This window comes from Brienomyrus brachyistius, chromosome 22, assembly GCF_023856365.1.
Source record: "Brienomyrus brachyistius isolate T26 chromosome 22, BBRACH_0.4, whole genome shotgun sequence".
In the NCBI taxonomy this organism is placed as follows: Eukaryota; Metazoa; Chordata; class Actinopteri; order Osteoglossiformes; family Mormyridae; genus Brienomyrus; species Brienomyrus brachyistius.
In genome coordinates, this window is record NC_064554.1 from 15528600 (window position 1) to 15551574 (window position 22975).

Consider the following 22975-nt stretch of genomic DNA (forward strand, 5'->3'; position numbering starts at 1 on the left):
ACATACATATGCATGCAAATGTTCGGGTTTTGTAAAACAACTGAATGCTGAAGGCTTGTTTAAGGTTATGAGACTGTTTTATGGAACAGAACTATTACTTGTTCAATATTTATATTGTTTTTAACTTTTTTTTAACTATTTTTTAAATAGCTGAATTGCAGTATATTATAAATTTCTCTCCGTTTCGAACCGTAATTGGTTTAACGAAAATATTATTCTAATAGTATCTATAAGTTCACCTGGTGCGCCATGCATAAATCATTTGGTAAAAGGAATGTAACGCAGCACCCTGAGAATATAACTTTTATGAAAGAGGATACCCCAGGTCTAAAAAAAAAAACAGACCAAGTGATCGGCGTGTGAGACTTACATCTTTATTTTGAAAAAATCATAATAATGGTCTGATGACAGCTATAGAGATGTTAGTTTATTACAGGACTTCCAATATGCAATTCATAAGAAGAGAAAGGACATATCGCTAGTTCAGTTTTGTATGTGCATTTGTATCTCTGCGCGCAATGCAGCGCGTTTCGGTAAACGGATTATCGCTGGAGTGCAGGACCGATGCGTGGCAGCGCGCGGCCGGACGCGACGCGGTGTACAGCTGAAGGCAAACCCACGTACTGATGCGGTGGCTTTGAGATGCGAGGAGGTTTATGCATGGGCAGGTTTCTTTCCCCATTTCACGGAACCCACGTATGCAATCTGCATATGTGTCTGAGCCTGCATAAATTTCAATGTACCCCGAAATCACCAGTTGCAGCTTCGAGTTCAGGGGTTGTGGCGCTTCAGCATCCATGAGCAAAGTGCTCAACCCGAACAGGTAAAGAAATCAGTTAAGTAAGTTACCAGTCTCTCCCATAAGAGTTGTCATCTATATTGCTGCGAGGCTAATTTTTACTGCCTGAGTAGTCAGTAGTTTTACTTCCTCAGATGAACTCGAGCGTCCGAGAGTATGGGCAATTAAATTCCAGAAAGGTTTTATTAAAGCTTCCGAAATCTTTATTGCACGGTTCCCTATTTCCGATAGCTACAGTTATTAAATGAAGATTTTAGTCAAGTAAGTTTTTCTGGACGTCTTTTACTGTAGCTGTGACTTAGACCATGCAGTTATTTGCTTTAATATGGGCATCCTGTGTGGTACGAACGATGGTAGTCAGCGCTCAGCATTTTGCTAACATAAAGCACTTCTGAAAAACATGCCCGGCCTTAAAGTAATGTGTGGTCTGAGAAACACCCACACGAACCTGCACAGAAGACCTAAACCCCATTAGGAGCAGACATAAATTCAGGTCACCGTATGTTTAGTAAGAACATCACTAGGGGGCAGTATATCCAAAATTAAAATCAGTCGCTACTGCATTCGAGATAAAATAGTCAAATTTACGGTTGTCAAATTCATTTAAATCCCATATTATGTGCCATTCATGTCTTTGTTTATAACACCAAACAAAATCCAAATGTGATGGAGGAGTTACAGCCTCATTAACAGTGAAGGCCACCTTCTGACTTGCAGGACGGTGAAGAAACTGCAACAATTAAATCTGTGATGTAGTGACGCCCAGACGAATACGAACGATCTTAATCTGAGGCATAACATAGGGGTAAATGTCACGATCTATATTTTACACAAATCACACGAATGCATTGAATTGAATGTATTGGCAGTGGCGTATTTATAGATTGACTCGAGTTAAACTTGGAAATGGATTTTAATTTATCATGGCTATTTGTTACTTTATTTTACATTGTGAACGTAGGCGCAACATTATGGCGATGAAAAGGGAGCATTATACATTCAGAACGACAAGGACACCCCATTCTCCAGGAATAAATACATCAAACTAGGGCTAAGAAAAAAATATATAAATATATGTATGAACAAAACAACATAAATGATCAAATAAGATCGTTATACAGAAGCTGCAGGTGTTCATATACACATACATGGTGACATACTGTACATCTGCATATATTTATATGTAAATAACAGGATATGACTATGATGAAACACATCAATGTTCCAGTTTGAAGGGAAATACCAGACATGCAGTCAAATAATCGATGGCTATAATTTCGCCGATCACTCAGTCATAGAAACACCAAGCTGATGCTGAGACTGGTTGCCAGATATTTGGCAAAAAAGTCCACGTTATCCGGGATATAATTTGACATGACAAGATAGTCGCCACTAGACAAATATTGAGGACAGATATAGTAGGTTCATGGTATTGCCTTATGAAGAGTATGAATGTATGTTTATGTGGGAGAGTTTATTATGGACTATGACACTACTGTGTACTGGATCCGATGATGTCATCGCATAGGGCTAAACAGGAAATGGGAGACTATTGGTCCAGCAACATCTGTCTGCCCTTTAATTTACCTTTCAGAACAAGATAGTCTCTGGCGCTTGGGACCATTAGAAGACAAAATGTTCAGACAGTGGGAGGAAAGGGGGAGGGGGACTTTCATTCAATAACGTCCCACCCCCAAGACCTCGACACATTCAGACCTGACTGTGGTAAAGTGTGCGATTTGGCGCCCCCTAGCTGGGAGAGAGAGCAGGGCTGTCCTCCGTGCTGATGTTCACCAGGCATTCGCTAGACTTGAGGCTTGCGAGGGACTTGCAGCTGGGAAGGGAAGCCAAAGACCCACACAGGCCAAGCATAGAGGGTGTGTAGTCTTTACCTGGGAGAAAGGGAACACGAGCAAATGCTACAGTGCAAGACATTTTTCTCTCAACTCCAGTCCCTGCGACTCGATGGATCACAATGTTTTTAGGTCAAGCACAAAAGAACTGTGTAGCCCCCCCCCCCCCCCCCCCGAGGTCCCAGGGCTGGAAATGGGAAACTAAAGTAATTCAGAGATGCTCAGTTCTCACCCACCACTAAATGTGTGTGGGCTAGGTTTATATCACATTGTGGGGACCAAAAGTCCCCCACAAAAACCTGTTATTTTGACGTTGTGGGGACCCTTTTTCAGGTCCCCACAGAGATCTGTGAATGCAATAAAAAAGTAAAAATGCCAAAAGCTTGGTTAGGTTACTTATGGTTACGGTTAGGGCTGGGTGGGGGTTAAGGTCGGCATGTTGGGATTAGTTTTCCCCATAAAAATGAATGGAGAGTCCCCACAAAGAAATAATTACTAGCCTCTGTGTGTGTGTGTGTGTGTGTGTGTGTGTGTGTGTGTGTGTGTGTGTGTGTGTGTGTGTGTGTGTGTGTGTCGGTACCTGCGGAGCACCACACGTCACCATTCTGAGGACCATCAGTCTTCTGGGAATCAGAATTCAGGCTCGTCTCGGTGGACAGCTGGTCCAGACTGTGGAAGCTCCTCCTGCAGAAGCCATGACAGCACAGACCCGCAGGCCGTGAGCTCAGCTTGCGTCCCCAGCAGGCTGGGTGGTTTTCAGGGGCTTATAGCCCCAAATATGTGCCAACAACAAGCCCTGTGCTACTAGTTGTAATTCAGCGGAAAAAAAAATTAAAAAATCAATAAAACCAAGTTGAGAGCTTCTCTCAAAATTTACAGATGGCACATTTTGGCTTTGCTGTTGGTATCACTAATCCAGTCTTTCTAAGCCCAGTCCTTGGGGACACCCACCCCCCCTACACACAATCTGCATTTTTGGTCTCTCCCAGCTCCCAGCCAATCAACACACACCAGTACCAGGTATTCAGGGTTCTTGATTGGCTGAAAAACAGGGAGAGAGCAAAACGTGGACTGCCTAGGGGGTCTGGGTTGAGAACCACAGAACTAGTCTAATGGTTCCCCTGGTCATCTTGATATCTGCACTCAATTAAATTAATTAACTTATGGTCAATTAATATACGACTACTCAATTTTATTACCAATTTGCACAATTTTAAGTTCCAGGACCCTAGGCCCCCAGCCCAGGGTTATGCACAGATAGTGTCTCAGGCCCGAAGGCAAACCTGCGGAAGAGCTTGACATTCTCCTGATTGTTCTGGCCCTGAAGTCGATGCCACTGGTTGACCAGCGAGAGGGGCAGCTCCTTGGCCAGGTGGCTGGAGTCGCAGGGGATCAGCGCCGCTCTGTGGCGAACACAAAGAGTGCGGCTCGGTCAGTGGCCACTGCGGTGCGAGGGGGCGGCTCGCTCTCATATGCAAGCATGACCATGTGGGTGGCAGAGCCAGTTACTGGTGCTATTGTTTATGCAGGTCTGTGTTCATATGCATGGGCAGGAACGTGCATTTAGGGCACAGGGGGAGGCTTATTAATCTTTGCATGTTTATAAAAAAGCCACTATATTAAGAGAATATTTATGTTTTTCATAATAGGGCAGTGGGTGTGCCCTTCGCAATGCATTCTGGGTACCCCCAACTCACAGCTGGGCCTGCAGTTCCAATATAATGTCTTCCAGTTCCTTCTTCTCCTGCTGGCTCTGCTGCACCAGCTCGTCCAGCCTCACGCCCAGCCGCTTGTTCTCCGTCTCCAGGTTCTTCAGCTGCGACTCCCGCAGACGCACCAGCTCCTCCAGGTAGCTCTGAGAAGGTCAAACTCGCAATCAGCCTCGTCGTCTTCGCCTATATGATCCGTGAGTCATACGCCGAGGTGAAATTTCGATTTCGCTGGGCGTATTGCAGGGAGCAGTAATAAACAGAATATCAATATGCGAGACATCTAAATATGACACATTCAGATACGTATATGAAACAGGAACATCTACAGATACTGCTGTGCGATGGGGAGAAGTTACTCAGCACTACGCAAAGGACTTGCGCAGTCAAAGGAAACAATGTTTAAATGATCTTCATTGTTATTTGATGTCTGTCAAAGTGTGTCTCCTTAGAAACCAGAAAACCGCTCCTAAAGCCACCCTGGTGTTTTTAGAAACCATTTTACATGTTTGTGCATTTTGTGGCGTGACCAATAGCACACAACGTTTGGTTAATTTAACTCAATGGGGTATTGGTTAAGTTAAATTAAGTTAATTAATTAACTGAGCTGGTGGTGAAATTTAACAAATACATGGAATGGTTGAGGTGCCCCTGAGGAGAGGTTTGGGAACCGAAGTGGTGATCATCTAGCCATCCGATAGGATATCAGGAAGTTTTTGGAGCACGGAAGAAATTCTTGTTAATTTTTATTGTGCCAGTCTTAATTTGCAGTCTTGGTTATGTTCTAATGTTAAATTGTCTGTTTTTTTTCCTGAGCAAATATACACTTAAACAATTTCTTTGACTGCTTTAGACTTTTGCAGAGTACTGCACATTAGAGCACAGTTGGACACAGACAGACACAGTCACACACAGGACAACATACAGCATGGCACACTGACGGTCATGCACAGGAGAGAGACAGCACAGGCAGGTCAGGCGCAGTTCATTCAGAACAGTCACACTGAAGATCTTGACCTTCTGGGCGTATACGATCTTGAACTTGTGCTCCATCCTGCGACACTTGGTGCTCCAGCTCTCCTCGTCAGTGACCAGCGGGATGTACGGATGCTCCGGCAGGCTCTCCTCACTGGCGCTGCTGTCCACACTGCGCCGGTCATCCTCATCGCTCAGGTAGTCATAGCTGGAGCAAAAGAAAGGCCATTGTCCTCAATGCTCCGATTCCTGCATCACGGAGCTGAACTTCTTGTTTAGCCAGATAACTTGTCGGATTAAAGGTAGGGCTAAATTTAAGCAATCCGAGTCCATTTAAACTGGGCTACCTTAAATCCGAGAAGTTATCTGGCTAAGCAAGAAATGTGGCTTCGTGATCCAGGCCCCCAATCCTCTGCTGGGATATGATCCAAAAACCACAACCATCTGCTGTCCCTGTGTCTCACGAGGACCCACTCAGAAACGGGTCAGCAAATGTCACCTCTGCGTGAACTTCAGGTATGGCGTGTAGTCAATCACAGCCCTGGACTTCCCGTCCAGCACCTCCCCTTTCAGGCAGAAGCTGCGGGACGGCAGGAGACGTAGAATTAATGAAACCAGGAAATCCACCACAACAATAACAAACAACAAATCATCAAACAACAGCATCATCAAACAACAACAGCACCATCAAACAACAGTAACAAGCAACAACGTCAACATATAACCAAGAATAACAACATCTCCTCGGTTGAGGGGAATTAAGCAAATGTGCTGAACTTTAAGTGAAGGAATGAGGAAGTCGACACACGTGGTGTTTTTGTAAGAGTCATGCTTGACTACAATTTAACACAAATAACTGCAGGTGTCAGGCCACACTGAGACAGAAAACTGGAAGGACACAACAGAACCTCAAAGAGATTTAAAGGGGTTTTGCAGTTTTGGCAGGACTGTGTTACCTTCTTGAGTAAAAGATAAGTACAGAACCATCTTTATATTTCTAATGGCTTTCTAGTTGCATTTCAATGCCACCGAAGAGATGTGGGCCTGTCATGCCAACCCATTTTGGTTTATTTTAAACATGGCTAATATATAAATCATTTTATAGCACATTTGAATTACACGTTTTTAACTTGTGTTTACCGGAAGGACATAGAGTAAGATTTTCATTGCATATTGGAGCTTACTGTTCACTGTGCACATGACTCTTGCATCTTGAACTTTTAATCCAACGGAAGGCTTTATTAACCCCTAACAACTATATTAAGTCTGAAATAAATGCATGATGCCTAAAGTTCATTCCTGCAGTAAAAGGTACAACATATGGTGATATATTTTAATGAAAATTGCATTTAGGCAGACTGAGACGAAAAAGCCTACACTGCAGGCTATCTGAAGTCGCAACAAGCGTAAATGCGTCCGTGGTGAATTGCGACGGGAGCAGATGTGGCCGGAACCCAGATGTTCAACCGGGAGAGGGAGGCCGTCGGTTGCTGCAGTGATTCTCCCACCTGAAGTCTATGGCACTGAGTCCGATCAACATGCCCGTCAGGACCGTGGCCTCCTCTCTCAGCATGATGGCGCCATCGTCGTAAAACCGCCTGCATCACATGGGGCAGAGTGGGCGGAGCCGTGACAATGCTGACGCTAACCCCCATCACTACTACTGGTCTTCCGGGTCAGACAGCGATTAGCAACTGTATGCCGTACAGTGTGACCGATGCTGTCCAATCGCTCGGGTGTCGTGCGATAGTCACCTGGTCGTCCGGGTGTCCCTCAGGGCGGTGGCCACATACTCTGACAGCCTCTTCTCCATCAGAGCCACTCGAACCCAGGCCCGGCCCTGCAGGACGAAAGAGGCATTTTTCAGCAAACTTCTATCATTGCTGCTCCCGCCTCCAAAGACTACAACTCCCACATCCCTTTGATGCCCTCCTATAATAAAGTATATTTTCGGAGCCCCCCCCCCCCCCACGCTATTCCTGGATACCCTGTTAATCAACGACGTCCCGCCCCATCTGTGCTCCTATCTATCCCTCCTCTCGTTCACGTCGCTTCCCCAATTCCCCGGGAAAAACGTCGATTCAGCTGCATCAGCCTTTGTGAACCGTGCCACTGTTGACCTCCCCAGGAGTGTCGGCCCACTGCGACTGGCACCAGTTGGCGACACACGACACGGGGACCTGGGTTCGGGGTTGGCAGCTTCCTCCCACACTGGTTCTTTAGTCCATGATGGGGCCTCACCGGAACAAAGGGGCCACTATTCCCGGGATAGGGCCACGCTATGTCTGGGGTCTGGTTAGTGGCGACGGAGGGGTTGGTGCATAGTGCGAAGCCTGCGTTCGATCGTGTTTGTCCCCCTCCCCTCCCCTCCCACCTCACCCCACCACATCACACCCCCCCCCCCAAGCCAGGGCCACCCTTGCCTTTGCTCGTGAAGTGCTGATGTTCTCGATGTTCTCGATGCTCGCGATGCAGTTGTTCTGGACCTTGGTGCATGCCAGGCGGATATAGTCCCAGAAGCCGCGCTGCCCGTCATGGCTGAACCAGCTGCCCGGACCTGACCAAAAATAACACGACTGTCCAAGCACTGGAAACACATGACACTCTGGATAATGTGTAGCGTGGTGGAATTTCAAAGTCAACGTCTCAGAGTCAGTCCTTTGTCACGTTAGTGCAAACACACAACCTAAAAATACCCAATAAACTTTTATGTGATAGGTCAAAAAAAATGCACAAAATTATCACCTCCAATAATGGACTCCCCTGACTCTCCTGTAGGTCAAAATCGCGAACAGCCCCACACACAGCCCGCACGCCTGTGCACGTACGACGTTACCTGCTGTGCTGCCTTTGAAACGGTGACTGAGAATATGCTCCAAGATGGCGGCAAAGTTGACGAACTCTTCTGAAGAGTCATCAATGGGCTCTGCTGAGTACTTCTCCAGCAAAGTCTTCACGGAGAACCTGTTGGGTGAAGAGGTAGGCACCATACTCTGAAGGACACATCCAAATGCAACATTTTGTTAAACACACAAGTTCCTGGAAATCTTCTCATAATCGAGTACATCACTGAAAAAAAAAAACTTTGATTATTCAATATTATTATATTTTATATCTGTCCATCTTTTTTTCTAGTTATTAGTACAGTGTGTCAGTGAGCTAGAAAGCTATCCCAGAATGCACAGGGCACCTGGCAGAGACTGGCCTCCTGTCCAGGGCAGGAGAAAGCAGAGGAAAACACCAGGAGAACATGCAAACACCATACAGGACCAGGAATCAAACCCGCAGCCCCGGAGGTGTGAAGCCACAGAACTGACCACTGAATCACCCTGCCATCTCAAATTTGGCACCTTCTGTAACAGTCCTGCAGGGGGCAGTCTTTCCGAGACCCCTAGCCCAGTCTCCACGAGGAAGGTAAATATGCAAATAAATACAGACGTAAACAATCCTCTAAATGAGTAGCGAGTGGAATTTCAAGTTCAGACAGGGAGATTTGGGAGTAGCACCACGGGGCAAACTGATGTCACCTACAATGGTCTTGTGTCCAACAATGTCGCCTTTAGCCCTCCAATGCTGTTGCCCTGACAACAAGACAATTGGCCCACTGTGCTACCCGGTAGGCGACAAAACCCCAAGGGTTCCTGCGCCCACTCTAGGTCACATGAAACTATCCCAAGCATTTACGGGATCACGTCCTGCTGCTCAACAAATGCGGCAAAACAGCAGGCGTGCCGCGCACTCTTTGCCTGCCGATCTGATTTGCTTCAGGTTGTGGCTTCGGGGTTGCAGGGCAGGGGATTCGGTTGCAGGTGATGCTCTGTCCAGGACACCTCAGGTGATGTGAAGGGTTATATCCCCCCCAGCGCGATGGGCAATACCAGCATCACCGAGGGAAAGACCGCCATCAACCTAGGTAGCACCTCCATCAAAAGAGGAAAGACGACCTTTTCCATGGGCACATCCACCATCAAGAGAGGAACGACCACCATTTCATTTGGCAAAAATACGTTCCGAAGGGGCAAGTCCACAACTTCTCTGGGCAAAGCTTCCCTCTTCAAGCGCAGGACCACCGTCTAGATGGATCAGACCTCCACTCCGAGGGGCAAGAAGTCCCAGGAGAAGAGCAAAACCTCCGTCCCCAGCGGCAAGACCACCCTCCAGAGGAGCAGGACATCATTCACCCGGGGCAAGGATACCATCCTGAGAAGCAAAACCACCATCACACGAGGGAAGTCCAGTGTGTTAAGGAAAAAGACTGTGGTCAATAGGGGTAAAACCTCATTCTCTATGAGCAAAACCACCATCAGCAGGGCCAATACTTCTCTTGTACTGAGCAAAAGCACAGTTGGAAGAGGAGAGATCACGGTATCAGTGCGCAACATCACCATCACAAGGGGAAAGACCGCCATCTCGGTTGGCATAAATATTATCACCAGAGGCAATAACACTCAATGGAGCATATACTGGGAGTTTAATTAAAGAATTAAAGAAGGGGTCCGATTGGCTGTTTGGACCCTCTACTGGCTACATAACACGCCAAGCAACAGGTTGGTGACAGAATCTTGTTTTTGTTGACTTCCGTCGAATTGCATACGAGGAAAAAGTGCCGAAGCCTTACTTGTGACGAAGTTAATAAACTGTTACGCTAAACGCTGTTAGCACAGGCTGAATGTCGACGAGATGCCGTCTTTTCTCACACCTGCAATTATGTGGCAGGATTTAAATAGCAAACGTACTTTTTATCCCTTACAAATGTGTCTGATGCACTAATGACTGTGGCCGGGAATATATGCAAATTAGCAACAGTTTTAACTAAGCAAATTGTGCAGTTCACTATATTAAGCAGCGTACGCATATATCTGTGTATCTGTCAATATTTCATTTCCGAAAGGAAAGTGTTGTCCTGTGTAAATGCGTGTACACACATGTAAATAGTGTACGCCTCGAGTTTGATCCAAAATGACAACGCTTCTTTACTGATGACCAGGGTAATGCCTCTGGGTAATGCGCAGTGTGTAAGCTCATCTTCAGTGCCGGATAGGGATGCTCTTGGTACAATTACGCGAAAAATGCTTTCATGGCCTTGGCATAGTGATAAGAGTGTAATTAAACTTTCATCCCTTTGGGTAACAATTAAAAAAAATTCAAATTAGTCTTTATTTGATGCCTTGAAAGCCAATATCAGTATATACCTGCACACTCTGCTGAGGATCCCCAGGCACAAATTTGGGGCTAAAATTGATTTGAACAGAGTCACAAGGCAGAGAAATGCATTTATATTTATTTGTAAGATGCAGACTCTGAATCAAAGCAATGTACAAGTGAGGCAAATAGCTTTAGCATTACGAATTGTCAAGGAGTTTCCAAAGCACAAGTGTAGCTAGCATGAGCTTCCAATGAGCGCCAAGGTACGAGCGTAGGCAGTACTGGAGAAATACGTACTCATCGAATTTCCCCAACTTCTCTCCACACAGCTTCTCTCCCTGCAAGTGGCGCAGTCTGTGAGATCAGCTGGGTTCGTCCATGTCGTCTACGGCTGTTGACTTGTTACCAAAACACAAACCGCAGAGTTACTGCCCCTGCACCGAAGTCCGCCCTACTAGTGACAGATATACTGGTTTTGTTTTGTTTTTTTTTTTTGCTGGAGAGTCGCCATTATAACTACGGGCAGATAAACAAGATGTTTCTCCAACACGACCCACAGGGCGTCGCCAGAGAGATGGACTCAGAACATGCAGTTGGGGTGGACAGCACTCACACCCCGAGACAGTCGGACATCACAGAGGACCAAGGAGGCATAATCCCAGATCACACGGGGAAGAAAAAGCCGACTGAGAGGATGCACATTCTCAGTAGGTTTCCCCTGGAGTATAAAGTGAAGCAGTGTTTTTGTGATAATGTATGTTTGCGACGGAGGGTGATGGAGTAACAGGAGGGCCTGAGTGGGAACACTTTATAGGTGGTATTACTGAAAAAGCAAACCAGATTTGGGGTGCTCATGTAATTTAGGGACAAGGTTTCACAGGATGTCGATCGAAAGATTCGGTAATGTTGTATTTAAGACATGTAGTAGGTGATCCTAATGAACAGAGGTGAAGTTGACATAAACAGGTCCGAGAGTCGCCTGGTTTCACAGCGCAGGTCTAGGTGATTTTAACTAATCAGTGAAGCCTTTAATCTGCCAAAATTTGAAATCTGCAACAGGTTAGTTGTTACCGGATTTGATAGTACTTTAAAACACCTGAAAAAAAAATTATATATATATATATATATATATATATATATGATCCCATAAACAATGCTGGCAGAAAAATTCTGCCGCAAAATTTATGCCTTTTTCACTCGCCTGCCTTTCAACATCTCAACTGCTGTTAAGGTGGAATTTAACTCTGTAGCGGTCAGATATTCCCTATATATGGAGATAATGAGGTCAGGATGAAGACTAATGGATTCATCTACTCTGGTGATCTACTGTGAAACCTGAGTCATAGTTCTGTCGGTAACACCAGTATGAGATTCTGGGATATGCCCTGCTCTCTGATTCAGATAAAAATGAGTCCCTATGTCGTGAATATGTCCGCAAAGTTCTTTGACGGTTTTGCAAATACTTTGTGTTAAAAGGCAAAAAAATAGGAGTGCAAAACGTGGCCCTGGACCCTGCCGAAGCTTTATTATTCGTTAAATGACAAAATTGGCGTTGAAAACCCATAAATCTCCTTATTATCTGTTCACAGGATATAATGAAACCTTGTATAGATAAACCTTGTGAGGGTGATTTTCCTTATAGATTCAATGCTCTGGTCCCAAAGAGAGACAAACACTTCAAGGCTGATCCCAAGAGAGAGCCTATGAGAAGGACCCATTATAGCATTTGCCAACACAAAGACACTGCCGATGTTGGTCTCAGAGACGACTCCTGGGGATTCAGCCATTATTTAGGAAATAAATCACAGCCATTGAACACCAACGGAACAGTCACTTGTAACAGATGATACATTAGCATTCAATGGAGCTTAAAAAGGTTCAAAGAACCTTGAAGAAGAGGTTACAGAATGCCAGGTACACATAAGATGAGGTGGCCACAAAGAAGGGCATTACTGCTCTCTTCATTTGTGGTTCTTGGAGAAACACTTCAAGTCATGAACTAAGCTTGATTACCCCAGGATGAACTTGACTCCACCCTTGTCATCCGTCAGACTCAGCTACATAAGCATCTCCACCTGCTTCCACATGACCAAGGGTGAATCGCAATATCAAGAATACAAAGACCATACTTGTGGTTCACCCCAAATGTGGAGTTTCATATGGTGGTGAGTACTGCAGACTTTAAGAGTGGGTTTTCCTCAAAAAATCATAGGTTTACAGCCAAAGCCTACGACAGCATTACCTTGGAAACATCACAAGAGTTTCAAGAATGTTAGTGGCCTTCCATTCCCCATTCCAAAGTGAAGAAAAGGTCAATCACAGTTTATAAAGAAATGCTAGCAATCTGTAAGCTGCTGGCCTCTGACTCTGCAGGGGCCCATTATTAGTTAGGATACATTTGCCCTTGAGGGTCATTGCTTTGGAGATACGCGTGTTGTCTGGCATTGAGAGCAATGGTCTTAGAGCACCAGTTCCAAATAAGTATCCAGGAAACGGTTTGTGGTTAAAGACAAAAAACCAAACTTATTTAAGCATTCTTAGAAATATCTATCAAAATACGACATTAACTCTGGAGGAAACGTCGGTGTACAGACATGGTGCTGGTATTGGCAAGTGGAACATTTTATTGATGTACTAAAATACACACGCTTTGCAACAACAGAATACATATCGATGATGTCATCATGCACGTAGCACAGAACCCCAGTGCAGGTCTACCTAACTCTGCAAACTAACTTGTGATGCGCTAACATTTCTGCTACTTCTCGGGTGAGGTGTGTTGACATCAGCATGAATATAACGCAAACACTAGCCTAGCGATGTTTGCAGCCTCCACTCTGACACCCCCTAGTGGATTAGTGTCAGTCATTGATGGATGGAGCTGGTAATATTAACTGGAGTTTCCTATACAGTAACACATAAAATCAACTGACACTGGCAGTATACAAATTATACAAATGTCACCTGTACAATAAGGTTTGGGATGTTCGTTTGTACAAACTTGTAAAACTGCCTCCATACTAGCTCCTACACTTCCCTTGATTTTGTAATTTCCTTAAATAATCAAAATGCTTTATGTATTATTATTATTATTCAAGTCCATTTCTAGAATCAGATTTGAGGTCTTGTGTGATTGTGTCTGTATGTCTTTCTAACTGATCAATCTGGTTTGTATCGTCAGTCTGAGGTTGTGAGTCTGGTTCTGCAATAAACTTGATTTTATATGAGTTCATGCCTGGATTAATTAGTCCTGGAACCACGCTTTGCTTTTTAAATAGAATCCAATCCTCCAGATGAGATCAAATAAGCTCAGAGACTCGTGTACTGAGACGCATTTAAAAAAAAAAAAAAAGCTGAGCATTGTATAAGTATTGCTCTTGCATAACATATAAGAGTAGCGGGGGAGCAATGCCATAGACCGCAGTGATGTCACTATCAATTGTCTTGTGTGCAACAATATCTCCATTGGCCATTCAACAGTGTTCCCCGGGGAGCAGGACAACTGTTCTACTGTACTGCTATAGAACATATGGAATCCATTCCTCACATTTCAGAGATTGCGACTGAGTTTGAAGCCCCCTGAGACAAATTTGCAAGCACACAGACTCTCTCTGTCTCCCCCCACACATGTACACCCACCTCCCGAATTGGATATTATTATATTTTTAATATAGACCAACACATACACTAGTTCAAAACAATACCTTTATTGTTTACAGTAAAATGCTTTTTTGGATCCTTGATTTCACATATATATTTTTTTTTATATTGAGCATGGGGAGACTGTGCATATTATCATAACCACACAACAAAACCAACACACTGGGGCTTGCAGCTACACATAGTTACTCAACTGCTGCGTTTCCCAATCCGGTCCTCGGGGACCCACAGCCGGTCCACGTTTTTGCTCCCTCCCAGCTCCGAGGACCATGCTGGGAAACACTGCCCTACTGTATTAGTAGTAAATGGTTCCTACACAAGATGGTTACAACAAAAATCTTGGTGGCATCCACAAGGTATCTTGAATGATACTTAAAAATTAAATTCACTAGTGTAAAGACTATTGAAGGACACTAAACACATACTAACTTTTCAATTTCAGATCAGATACAATTAGTATCTAACACTTTAAATATATGCTCTACGATTTTGTGTATAGAACGCAAAGACCTCTTCAGTTTCATATTTATTTCACAATCAAGAACATTTTCTAGATCCATTTTCATTGCCTTTCATCAAGGTCACAGTTTATGTGTGTGTAATAAATAACTAAATAACAGAACAAAAATAAGACAGTTTGTCCAACGCAACTGGCAGGTGTCCAGCAAATAAAAAATTAAGAACAACCATTTATGTGCAAAATCCCAAAGCATAACATTAGGACACGAGAAACAAACACCTCACAGTTGCTTTGGTCCAGTTCTTAATATAGCAAACATTCAGGAACAGGGCCAAAAAAACTGAGTGATGTCACTACCAATTGCCATGGGTGCAACAATGTCTCCTTCAACCATTCAAGGCTGTTTCCATAACAACAAGACAATCGGACCACTGTCCCACCCGAAATGCCGTAACACTTGTGGGCAGATTCTGTCCATTTACAGGACACATGGAATCTAGCCTCAGGCCTGTTCGCGAGGGCGTTTCAGTGTTCGGCAAATGAACCACAATACAGAAGGCGCCGATTCCCCTTCTCCAGCGATCAGACCTTTGTCAGGCTGGTGCTGCAGTGTGGCAGAATCCAGCAAGCTGGCACTGAGAGATAACCGAGTAACACTGCAGGAACTTCACCATCTCCATGGGTAATACCGGCATCACCCAAGGTAAAACTGCCATCTCGATGGGGGACTCCTCCCTGAAAAGGGACACGACCACCATCTCAATGGGAAACACTACCATCAAAAGGGGCATAACCACCTCGTCCATGGGCAAATCCAGCTATAGCAGGGGCAAGACCACCACCTCTTTGGGAAAAGCCAGAATCACAAGAGACAAGACCACCTTTTCACTTGGGAAACCCAGCAACTCAAAACGCTAACTAAAATCGACCAACCAGATGGGCGCAAGAACAACCGATGCAACTTAGGATGGACAACACAACTGCCGAAAAGGATGAGGGATCTTGGTGCCAACTAAACCGGGTCTGTAATTTGTGATTAGTGTGGGGTCAAACGTTCAGGATCCTTCGGAAAATACTGTGCTTCAGGTCAGTGCCATCATCTTACTCCGACAGAGCCTGGGAGGTGCCTGCTGTATTCTGCTGATGTATGCTTGAGACACGAACCACCGGGAGTCACACTCTGTATAGAATTTAACACCTAACCGACGCCCATGTGCCTGGAGGCCAACGTTGCTCCCCGTCTTCATTGTGGTTTTAGATACCAAGTAATCATTTTCGCATCCTTAGCTACTGATGCTTGAGTTGGGCTTGTCTGCTACCCTCACACATTCACGGTAATCATGCAAATCTCATACACCAGGAAGACGCCAATTACGGATAGCGGCAGAACTGTACACAAAACGGGGAATGAAAAACTGTCGAAGTATAACAATTGGCTAATTTAGGTTAATGGCGTGTGAAGAAGACGGCCGTAAAAACCACGCCCTCGGCCGGGAAGCGAGTCTCTGCGTTCCCGAAAGGAGATGCACGGACCGCATGGTGGAGACACGAGGACCTCGGTCCATCTGAAGAGAAACTCACAGCGAAGGAAGTCCGATAACTCCTGCTATTTAATGTCCATTTTCAGGTGCATAAATGTCACAGTGGGTAGTATAGCATACAGATTATTTTCTGTTTAAGTAACTTTACATCCAAATCCCAATTACTTCTACCATTGTTTGTAAAAGCCACAGATCATGCACATGTCCGAATAATATATATTTGTTGTTCTGCTAGAGTCATTCAATAATATAACGCTAAACATTGCTAATGCAGCAAAAAAACAGGATAGATAAGCAGTGTGTTATCCATGTCTTAGTAACGTAATTATTTTAAATGTCTGTTAAGTCTTGTGTCATAAGGTTTTTTAAACGTGTGTCTGTTGTCTCCGAGATTCATCTTCTGTGTCTGCTTGAGCTGCTAAAAGAAAGTTGATTATGTTGACGGTGTTGTAATCTTTTCCTGAAAAGGTGCTGTGATTTTTATGCTTGTGCGTGCGACCAGATAGGCTATTGCAGGATCTCATGTGGCGCCAGATATTTCATTTATGCGACGGCACTGTGAAACACCGAAAGAGTACATTATTATATCCCTTCACAAATCAAGGCAAATCAAGGCGCACTTGTATCTTCCACTGCTCTGCGCACGATCCTCTGTTACGGCATCCGGCAAAAATAAATCGAAATCATATATATGTACAAGTCTTTTTAAAAACACTTACGACCAATGCGGCTTGTAAGGAAGATTTGAAGAGCAGTGCCGCTAAGTTAAATGACGTCAGCGACGATGTCCCCTTCAGTGGCGTTACTATGAGCAGAACACAATTAGTTCACTGTCTTTCCCAGTAAAGCGCTCTCTACAGATTCAGCACAAGGATTCTTGACACTAAACCCCCAGAGGACTGGAATTTAAAAAGTTACAGCAATTGCTTGTTCAGACCGTTTTACTTTCGTCCCATCCCTATGAAATAAAGGCCTTGGCTTTGAGCACCGTGCACGGTCTAAAGGTGTCAAACATCTACCCAAACTGGTGCTATGACAGATGCTGTATTCCTGTAGCCGATGACGTCTCTACTCCATTTCGCTATATTGTTTTGTTACTGGGGGGGAAATCACTAAAAATAAAGCCATACCAATGTGTTATTTAGTACTGTGTCATTGTTCATGGGACTACCATATTGGCACATGTAAGTATACATGGGGAAAGGTGTCTGCTTAGCCTAATTAAGCGATGATTAAGCAATTATTGAATGAAAGCAATTTCCTCTCTGGAATAATAAAGTTTATATAAGTATTAAATTACTAATGCAGCAGTCAACAAGGATATCCGATTGTGTTCTTGTCCCAGAAGGACGGCTGTAACAGGGCCGCCTCAAGCAGGACCATCCCCGTTTAATTAAGGGATGCATAGCTGCAGATGCATACGCCTGCCTGGGGGAAGCAGAACCGTGACAAGGCGGCCTGCGCAGATCGGGAGGACGGGCAGACGTCCAAAAACGCGGCGGGGAGGCGGATCGCAAGTCACCACCCACCAAGGAGCGGCGAAAACATTAAAGCAGATACCTTCTGCGTTTTATCAAAGCGCTGCTTCGCAACCAGACATAAATGTTTATGTAAATATAACCCACAAACCTTTACATTACATTACTAATTAACTAGGCCTATACATGCTACATTTTAAATAAATGTTTTGGAGGGAGGGTGTTTTTCCCCTCTCTCCAATTTTCCTGTAAAAATAAATATACATAATTTAAACATGTCTACCCACAGCTCGGTTATACATATTTCTGCAACCCCATATATGACGTTCCGCAGCCAGTCCCTTAGCCAGCTACCAAAAATGTCCCTCTAGCCGGGCATAAACGGAAATAACCAACGTGTTTGATCATTTTAAAATGAAGATCTAGGTCCTCACAATAACAAATGTCTGCCCTTCTGTTATGGATGTTATTCGAAAGCACGCGGCCGTCTTGCGTATTACCTGCAAACTGTGATGAGATTTTTGCGCTCCACGGCAACGCTCCGAGAAGATGCCTTTTTAGATGACAGACCCATAGCCATTGCTGAGTGAAGACAGCCCGAATCCATCCGGTGCCGGCAGGGAGCCCCCAGTATCCCAGGACACGCAACTCCTCCCTTGCAGCGGCTTTCGGAAGCAACGCTTCAGATGGAGCCTCAGCTACCGGCAGGAGGAACGACGATGCCACTGATGGGGGAGAAATAAGGTACGCAGACTGTAAAATAAACCACCGAAGCTCGTGTCAACTCTTTCTACAGTCACGCAAGATCCCTCATGATTTTGGAACCGCACCTTAGGGATGCGGACCCTATCACGCGACGCAAACTCGACTTATCTGAGCCCAAGGTAAGCGTACAGAGAGGTGTTGGATGGGAGGTGGAGTCCGGAGACAAAGTTCATCCCCAGTTGCAGAATGGCTGTTATTTAATCAATCCGCAAACGACATGATCTGTATCATTCTGGCATAATAATATTAATAATATATAGAGTGACCATAAAAGACTGATTTAATTGCATTAAGCTTTGTATAACGAAACACAAATTAATTAAACTGACTTAGTGAATTGCACTGATGCTTACGTAGTGTGCGTTTGCGCGTTTTCATTTACATTGAACTGTGGTTGAACTTCGTCGTTGAGCCCCACGGACTTTCCTGCAGATGGCACTTGCAATGGTGTAGGCTGATAGTAACTCGCAGAAGCTAGATTTTGTTGTGTTTTCCCAACAAATCGTAGCTTGGTGACATTGCAAAATGGTTGCGTCGTGTAGTTTTAATGCAATTGTTTTGAAATAAAATCATTTAGCTAGCTTGTCCTATATTTCCTTAGTATTCTACGCGCACTAATAATCATCTGACCATGCAGACGTGAAAGAAATAGAATTCAAAAGTGAAATAGCTTAAATTTTAGTATTATGCACTTTATTAACTAGGCAATTTTTCTATCGCTATCAACACAATCATTTTGGTGAAAAACCAGTAATTGAGCAAAGCGATGTATTACGCCACAAAGCTGTGCTGGCATGTTTCATCGCTCGTCCTGTAGGTGGCAGTAGCGCTCAGCGGCGGTATATGATCAGCCACGGCTGCACGAAGCAGCGAAGTAGAGCACGGTGGCGTGTCGTTTGCTGACGCCAGGCGGCGCTGTCATAATCGCCGGGCGCTCTTGGCACCAGTGTGTTATTGACTGGCGGCAGACATGGCGGAGTCGCAGGAGGAAAAGTCTACCTGTACGTTTTTGTTTAAAAAGTCAACCAAGAAGTTCTCCGCTCGCAAGAGGAAAGCAAGTGACAGTGATAAAGGTACGTTTTCTCTCTTTACGGTTTAGACAACGTAACGTTTTTAGATTTAACACACGTGGGCGAATCATGCGACTCTAAAGAATATTGCAATTATTCCCATTAATAATTAAATATGTTTCTGTTTTTATGAAAAGCAATTGCTAAATTCACCAGCGTCCTTTATGTGAAGTTGCTATCTAGTAATTGCGTGTTTTTATTTGCTTTACCGTTGAGTGTTTAAACCGACGTGCTTACGACTTTACATCCAGCTGTTTAAACTGGTACATTTAAAAGCATTTATCATAATGCGGATTTGTGAATTTAAGTTGAAAGTGCATGCTTTACCAGTCACCCCGAGGTGTTGTTGGTCCTCCCAGGCAGCAACAGCGATGAGGACGGGAACGCGGTCGTTAGACGGGAGAAGAAGCCCAGTGTCTCCAACCCTATGATACAGAAGGTACCGAGAAGGCGCCTATAAGCGTCCCAAAGCCGCCTTGTCTGTCATTTTCATGTGGCCTTTTTATCTTTATCCAGACAAAGCGAACAGAGAGGGAGACGGTGAGCTCCAGTGACAGTGAGGAAGATAAGGAAGAGAAGGTTATGGTTGCGTACAAGTCCACCCGATCGGCTGTGAGTGTTATAATCCCACAAAGCTGGAAATGCTGTAAGCTTTGCCCGCTAGGCACTTTCTTTCCCCCTGTGTGGTTGTGTTTTCTAATCTTTTTTCACCCTCCCTCCGTTTCAGAAACCCGAGGGCCCGGAGGACATGGGTGCCACAGCCGTGTATGAGCTTGACACAGAGAGGGACAAAGATGCTCAGGCCATTTTTGAGCGGAGTCAGAAGATCCAAGAGGTTGGCGAAGGTTTTGCTTGTAAAGACTAATGTTCTCCCCCCCCCCTTATAAAACAGGGGAATATACCTTTAAGTCTTCACTAAAATAATGTTTGTTCTTATTACTCAGAGGTGGAGTATAGGCAAAGTGGTGGCTAGGGTTCTGTGCCGGCAATCGGAAGGTTGCCGGATCGAATCCCATGAATGACAGGAGTGATTCTACTCTGTTGGGCCCTTGAGCAAGGCCCTTAACCTACAATTGCTTCGTCCTGGTTCTGACGTTAATCTTCATCCTGCCCTGCAAGCGGATCCTCCAGTTTTCAAGGAAAATGTTGGGTTTGGTTGGCACTCCAGTCACCAAAAAAAACTTCACACGCGTCATTCGGACTAGTGTGGTGCTGAGGTATCACCCGGCACACAGCTGCACTCGGGTTCTCATCCCTGAGGTGGTTCATCATGTCGTGGATGCAGCAACGCGCTGTATCAGTTTTAGATGTGATTTGCACCACTTTTATTTTTGACCCATTTTTCGCTGTGAATTTTTGGTTCTTCTACCAGGAACTTTCCGGAAAAGAGGATGATAAAATCTACAGAGGTATGAACAACTACCATAAGTACATCAAACCCAAGGATTCCACCATGGGAAACGCATCTTCTGGTATGGTCAGGTACGTCTGGTACAGTTCTGAACATCTGTGACCCTGTAAAACTGGTCCTCTTGGCGTGTTCCTGTTCTTGTGCCTTTAGCTGACATTTTGGGGTTGTATACAGATGCTGATGTGGCAGTTTTAATTTTAGTATTTCGACCTTCTTAACCAGTGTCCTGTACTACGAAGCGGGGTTACTGGCTTATCAGGGTAACTTGTCGGATTTAAGTTATCGCAATTTCAGTGGACTTCATATTCGTTCACTTACATTTTGCCCAGACTACCTTAAATCTGACAAGTTACCCCGATAAGCCAGTAACTCCGCTTCGTAGTACAGGCCACTGGTCTGAGAACTTCTGTTAGGGGTTCAGACCAGTAAGTTTACTACTTGGCCACATGCCTGCTCTTAATGTTTTCACATGCATGGTAGAAAGGGTCCCATCCGTGCTCCGGAGCATTTAAGAGCGACTGTACGCTGGGACTACCAGCCAGACATCTGCAAGGACTACAAGGAGACTGGCTTCTGTGGTTTCGGAGGTGAGGGAGGTTGATTTTTTTTTTTTCACCTCCGGAAGTCAAGCTTAGACAAGTAATCTAAAGCACCATTGCTGTTCTCTAAGATTCAATGGTTTTGTCACATGCAAGGTATACGGTCAAATGTTAGTACGTTTTCACTTTCGTATTCTTCCAGACAGCTGCAAATTCCTACACGACCGCTCTGACTACAAGCACGGCTGGCAGATCGAACGGGAGCTGGACGAAGGCCGATATGGCGCCAACGGTGAGTGGCCTGGGCACCTGAGAGGCGTGAAGAAGCTACTGGCATTAAGGTATGGAGGGATGTTGCCGGTTGCATTAGGTTCTAAAAGGTGTTGGGAAAACCTTGCACTTCTAGATGAAGAGAATTACGAAGTGAGCAGCGACGAGGAGGATTTGCCCTTTAAGTGCTTCATCTGCCGGGAATCCTTCAAGAACCCCGTCATCACCAAGTAAGACAGTCGCGCAGCTGCTTCTACGGGAGGTCGAGCCGACCTGGTGGCGTGGGCCGCGATCAGTCATCGTAGTGCGCTGTGGATGCCGTGGCTGAGGCCTGTGGAGGCGGTTGCCAGATTTGCCGTCGAGCTGCAACGTTGACTCATCTCTCTGCTGCCAGGTGTCGTCATTACTTCTGCGAAGCCTGTGCTCTCCAGCACTATCGCAAGTCCAAGCGCTGCTACGTCTGCAACGTGCAAACCAACGGTGTCTTCAACCCAGCCAAAGGTAGTGGAACCAGTGTACCTGCTTATATAACCCCCCTCCCCCTTCCTATAGAGATATTTACAGAGTAGAGCTAGTGCTGTATATCTTTAGATGACTAGTAGGGAATAGCAGTGCAGTAGCGCCCTGCTTTATACATGAGAAACTGAGTTTAGCACTTAAGGACTCAATATTTACAGGAAATGTACTTTAACTCAACAAAGCATGAGTCTCCAAGTAAAACTAGATTCCTCACCCAAAATAAAGCAGCACAGAGTGGGACTGGTTGAGAATCCAGTCTCATAATCTGAAGGTTGTTGGTTCAAGGTCAAACTGGGTTTCCGACGTGGTTCCTTTTGAACAAGGTTGTATTAAGATGCACTGGGTGCTTTACTGGTTCATTTTGTGGAGGGCAGCAGGACATGGCTGTGGTCCAACACGCTTAGTCTTTTTCCTCTTTTTTTGCTTTGGGAAAACGGCTTAGGACTTTCCTAAGTCCTTATGACTTTTCCTTCAAGGTCAAGGAGTGGTTCAGAAAAGCATATAGGACGTGCACTTCGACCGCAGACCACCCTCCCAGGACTTCGTGTGGTTATTTTCCTGTTTTATGTTCTGATGTTCCATCTGCATGTCCCACTCAGAGCTGATGGCCAAAATGCAGAAGCACGAAGCCAAGATGGACCAGCCACCATCTGATGAGGAAGATTAGCAAATCCTGCTTCGTGCTTTTCCTGCAGCCCCCCCTGCTGTAGACATGTTGTACAGTATCCTGCTTTCATAAATAAAGGCTTTTTTTAAGTGATATGGTTTCTTCATTGGTCCC

At 45.0% G+C, this 22975-nt stretch overlaps 2 protein-coding genes and 1 long non-coding RNA gene across 3 annotated transcripts; 2 read left to right on the forward strand and 1 right to left on the reverse strand.

Annotated features, from left to right (window-relative positions):
• Positions 1 to 1599: 1599 nt before the first annotated feature.
• rundc3aa (RUN domain containing 3Aa) lies at positions 1600 to 18253 on the reverse strand. Its single transcript, XM_048990909.1, has 11 exons — positions 18121 to 18253; positions 8173 to 8300; positions 7760 to 7893; positions 7091 to 7176; positions 6845 to 6934; positions 5836 to 5916; positions 5379 to 5544; positions 4350 to 4507; positions 3936 to 4055; positions 3233 to 3336; positions 1600 to 2691 (listed from the first exon to the last, which is right to left on the reverse strand). Exons 1-11 carry the CDS (start codon positions 18225 to 18227, stop codon positions 2549 to 2551), a joined length of 1317 nt encoding a protein of 438 aa, XP_048846866.1. The 5' UTR covers positions 18228 to 18253; the 3' UTR covers positions 1600 to 2548.
• Positions 15096 to 17286, forward strand: LOC125717701 (uncharacterized). The gene is made up of 2 exons (XR_007384590.1): positions 15096 to 15622; positions 15715 to 17286. It is a non-coding gene; the product is annotated as an uncharacterized LOC125717701 (long non-coding RNA).
• A 114-nt stretch (positions 18254 to 18367) lies between the features above and the next one.
• rnf113a (ring finger protein 113A) lies at positions 18368 to 22954 on the forward strand. Its single transcript, XM_048990913.1, has 11 exons — positions 18368 to 18504; positions 19203 to 19458; positions 19815 to 19894; positions 19972 to 20067; positions 20183 to 20290; positions 20828 to 20937; positions 21347 to 21453; positions 21608 to 21697; positions 21812 to 21905; positions 22070 to 22176; positions 22794 to 22954. The coding sequence occupies exons 2-11, from the start codon at positions 19356 to 19358 to the stop codon at positions 22859 to 22861; spliced, it is 963 nt and encodes a 320-aa protein (XP_048846870.1). The 5' UTR covers positions 18368 to 18504; positions 19203 to 19355; the 3' UTR covers positions 22862 to 22954.
• Positions 22955 to 22975: the final 21 nt, after the last annotated feature.

Bases quoted from the DNA above. Each gene is read 5' to 3' on its own strand.
- rnf113a (XM_048990913.1), top strand. From the start codon at position 19,356: ATGGCGGAGTCGCAGGAGGAAAAGTCTACCTGTACGTTTTTGTTTAAA. The intron at 21,906-22,069 runs GTAAGACAGTCG...CTCTGCTGCCAG, and splicing joins AAGAACCCCGTCATCACCAA to GTGTCGTCATTACTTCTGCG. The intron at 22,177-22,793 runs GTAGTGGAACCA...TGTCCCACTCAG, and splicing joins TGTCTTCAACCCAGCCAAAG to AGCTGATGGCCAAAATGCAG.
- rundc3aa (XM_048990909.1), bottom strand. From the start codon at position 18,227: ATGGATTCGGGCTGTCTTCACTCAGCAATGGCTATGGGTCTGTCATCT. The intron at 5,917-6,844 runs GTGGGAGAATCA...GCCGTCCCGCAG, and splicing joins CTCAGTGCCATAGACTTCAG to CTTCTGCCTGAAAGGGGAGG. The intron at 2,692-3,232 runs GTACCGACACAC...CCTTTCTCCCAG, and splicing joins TGACGTGTGGTGCTCCGCAG to GTAAAGACTACACACCCTCT.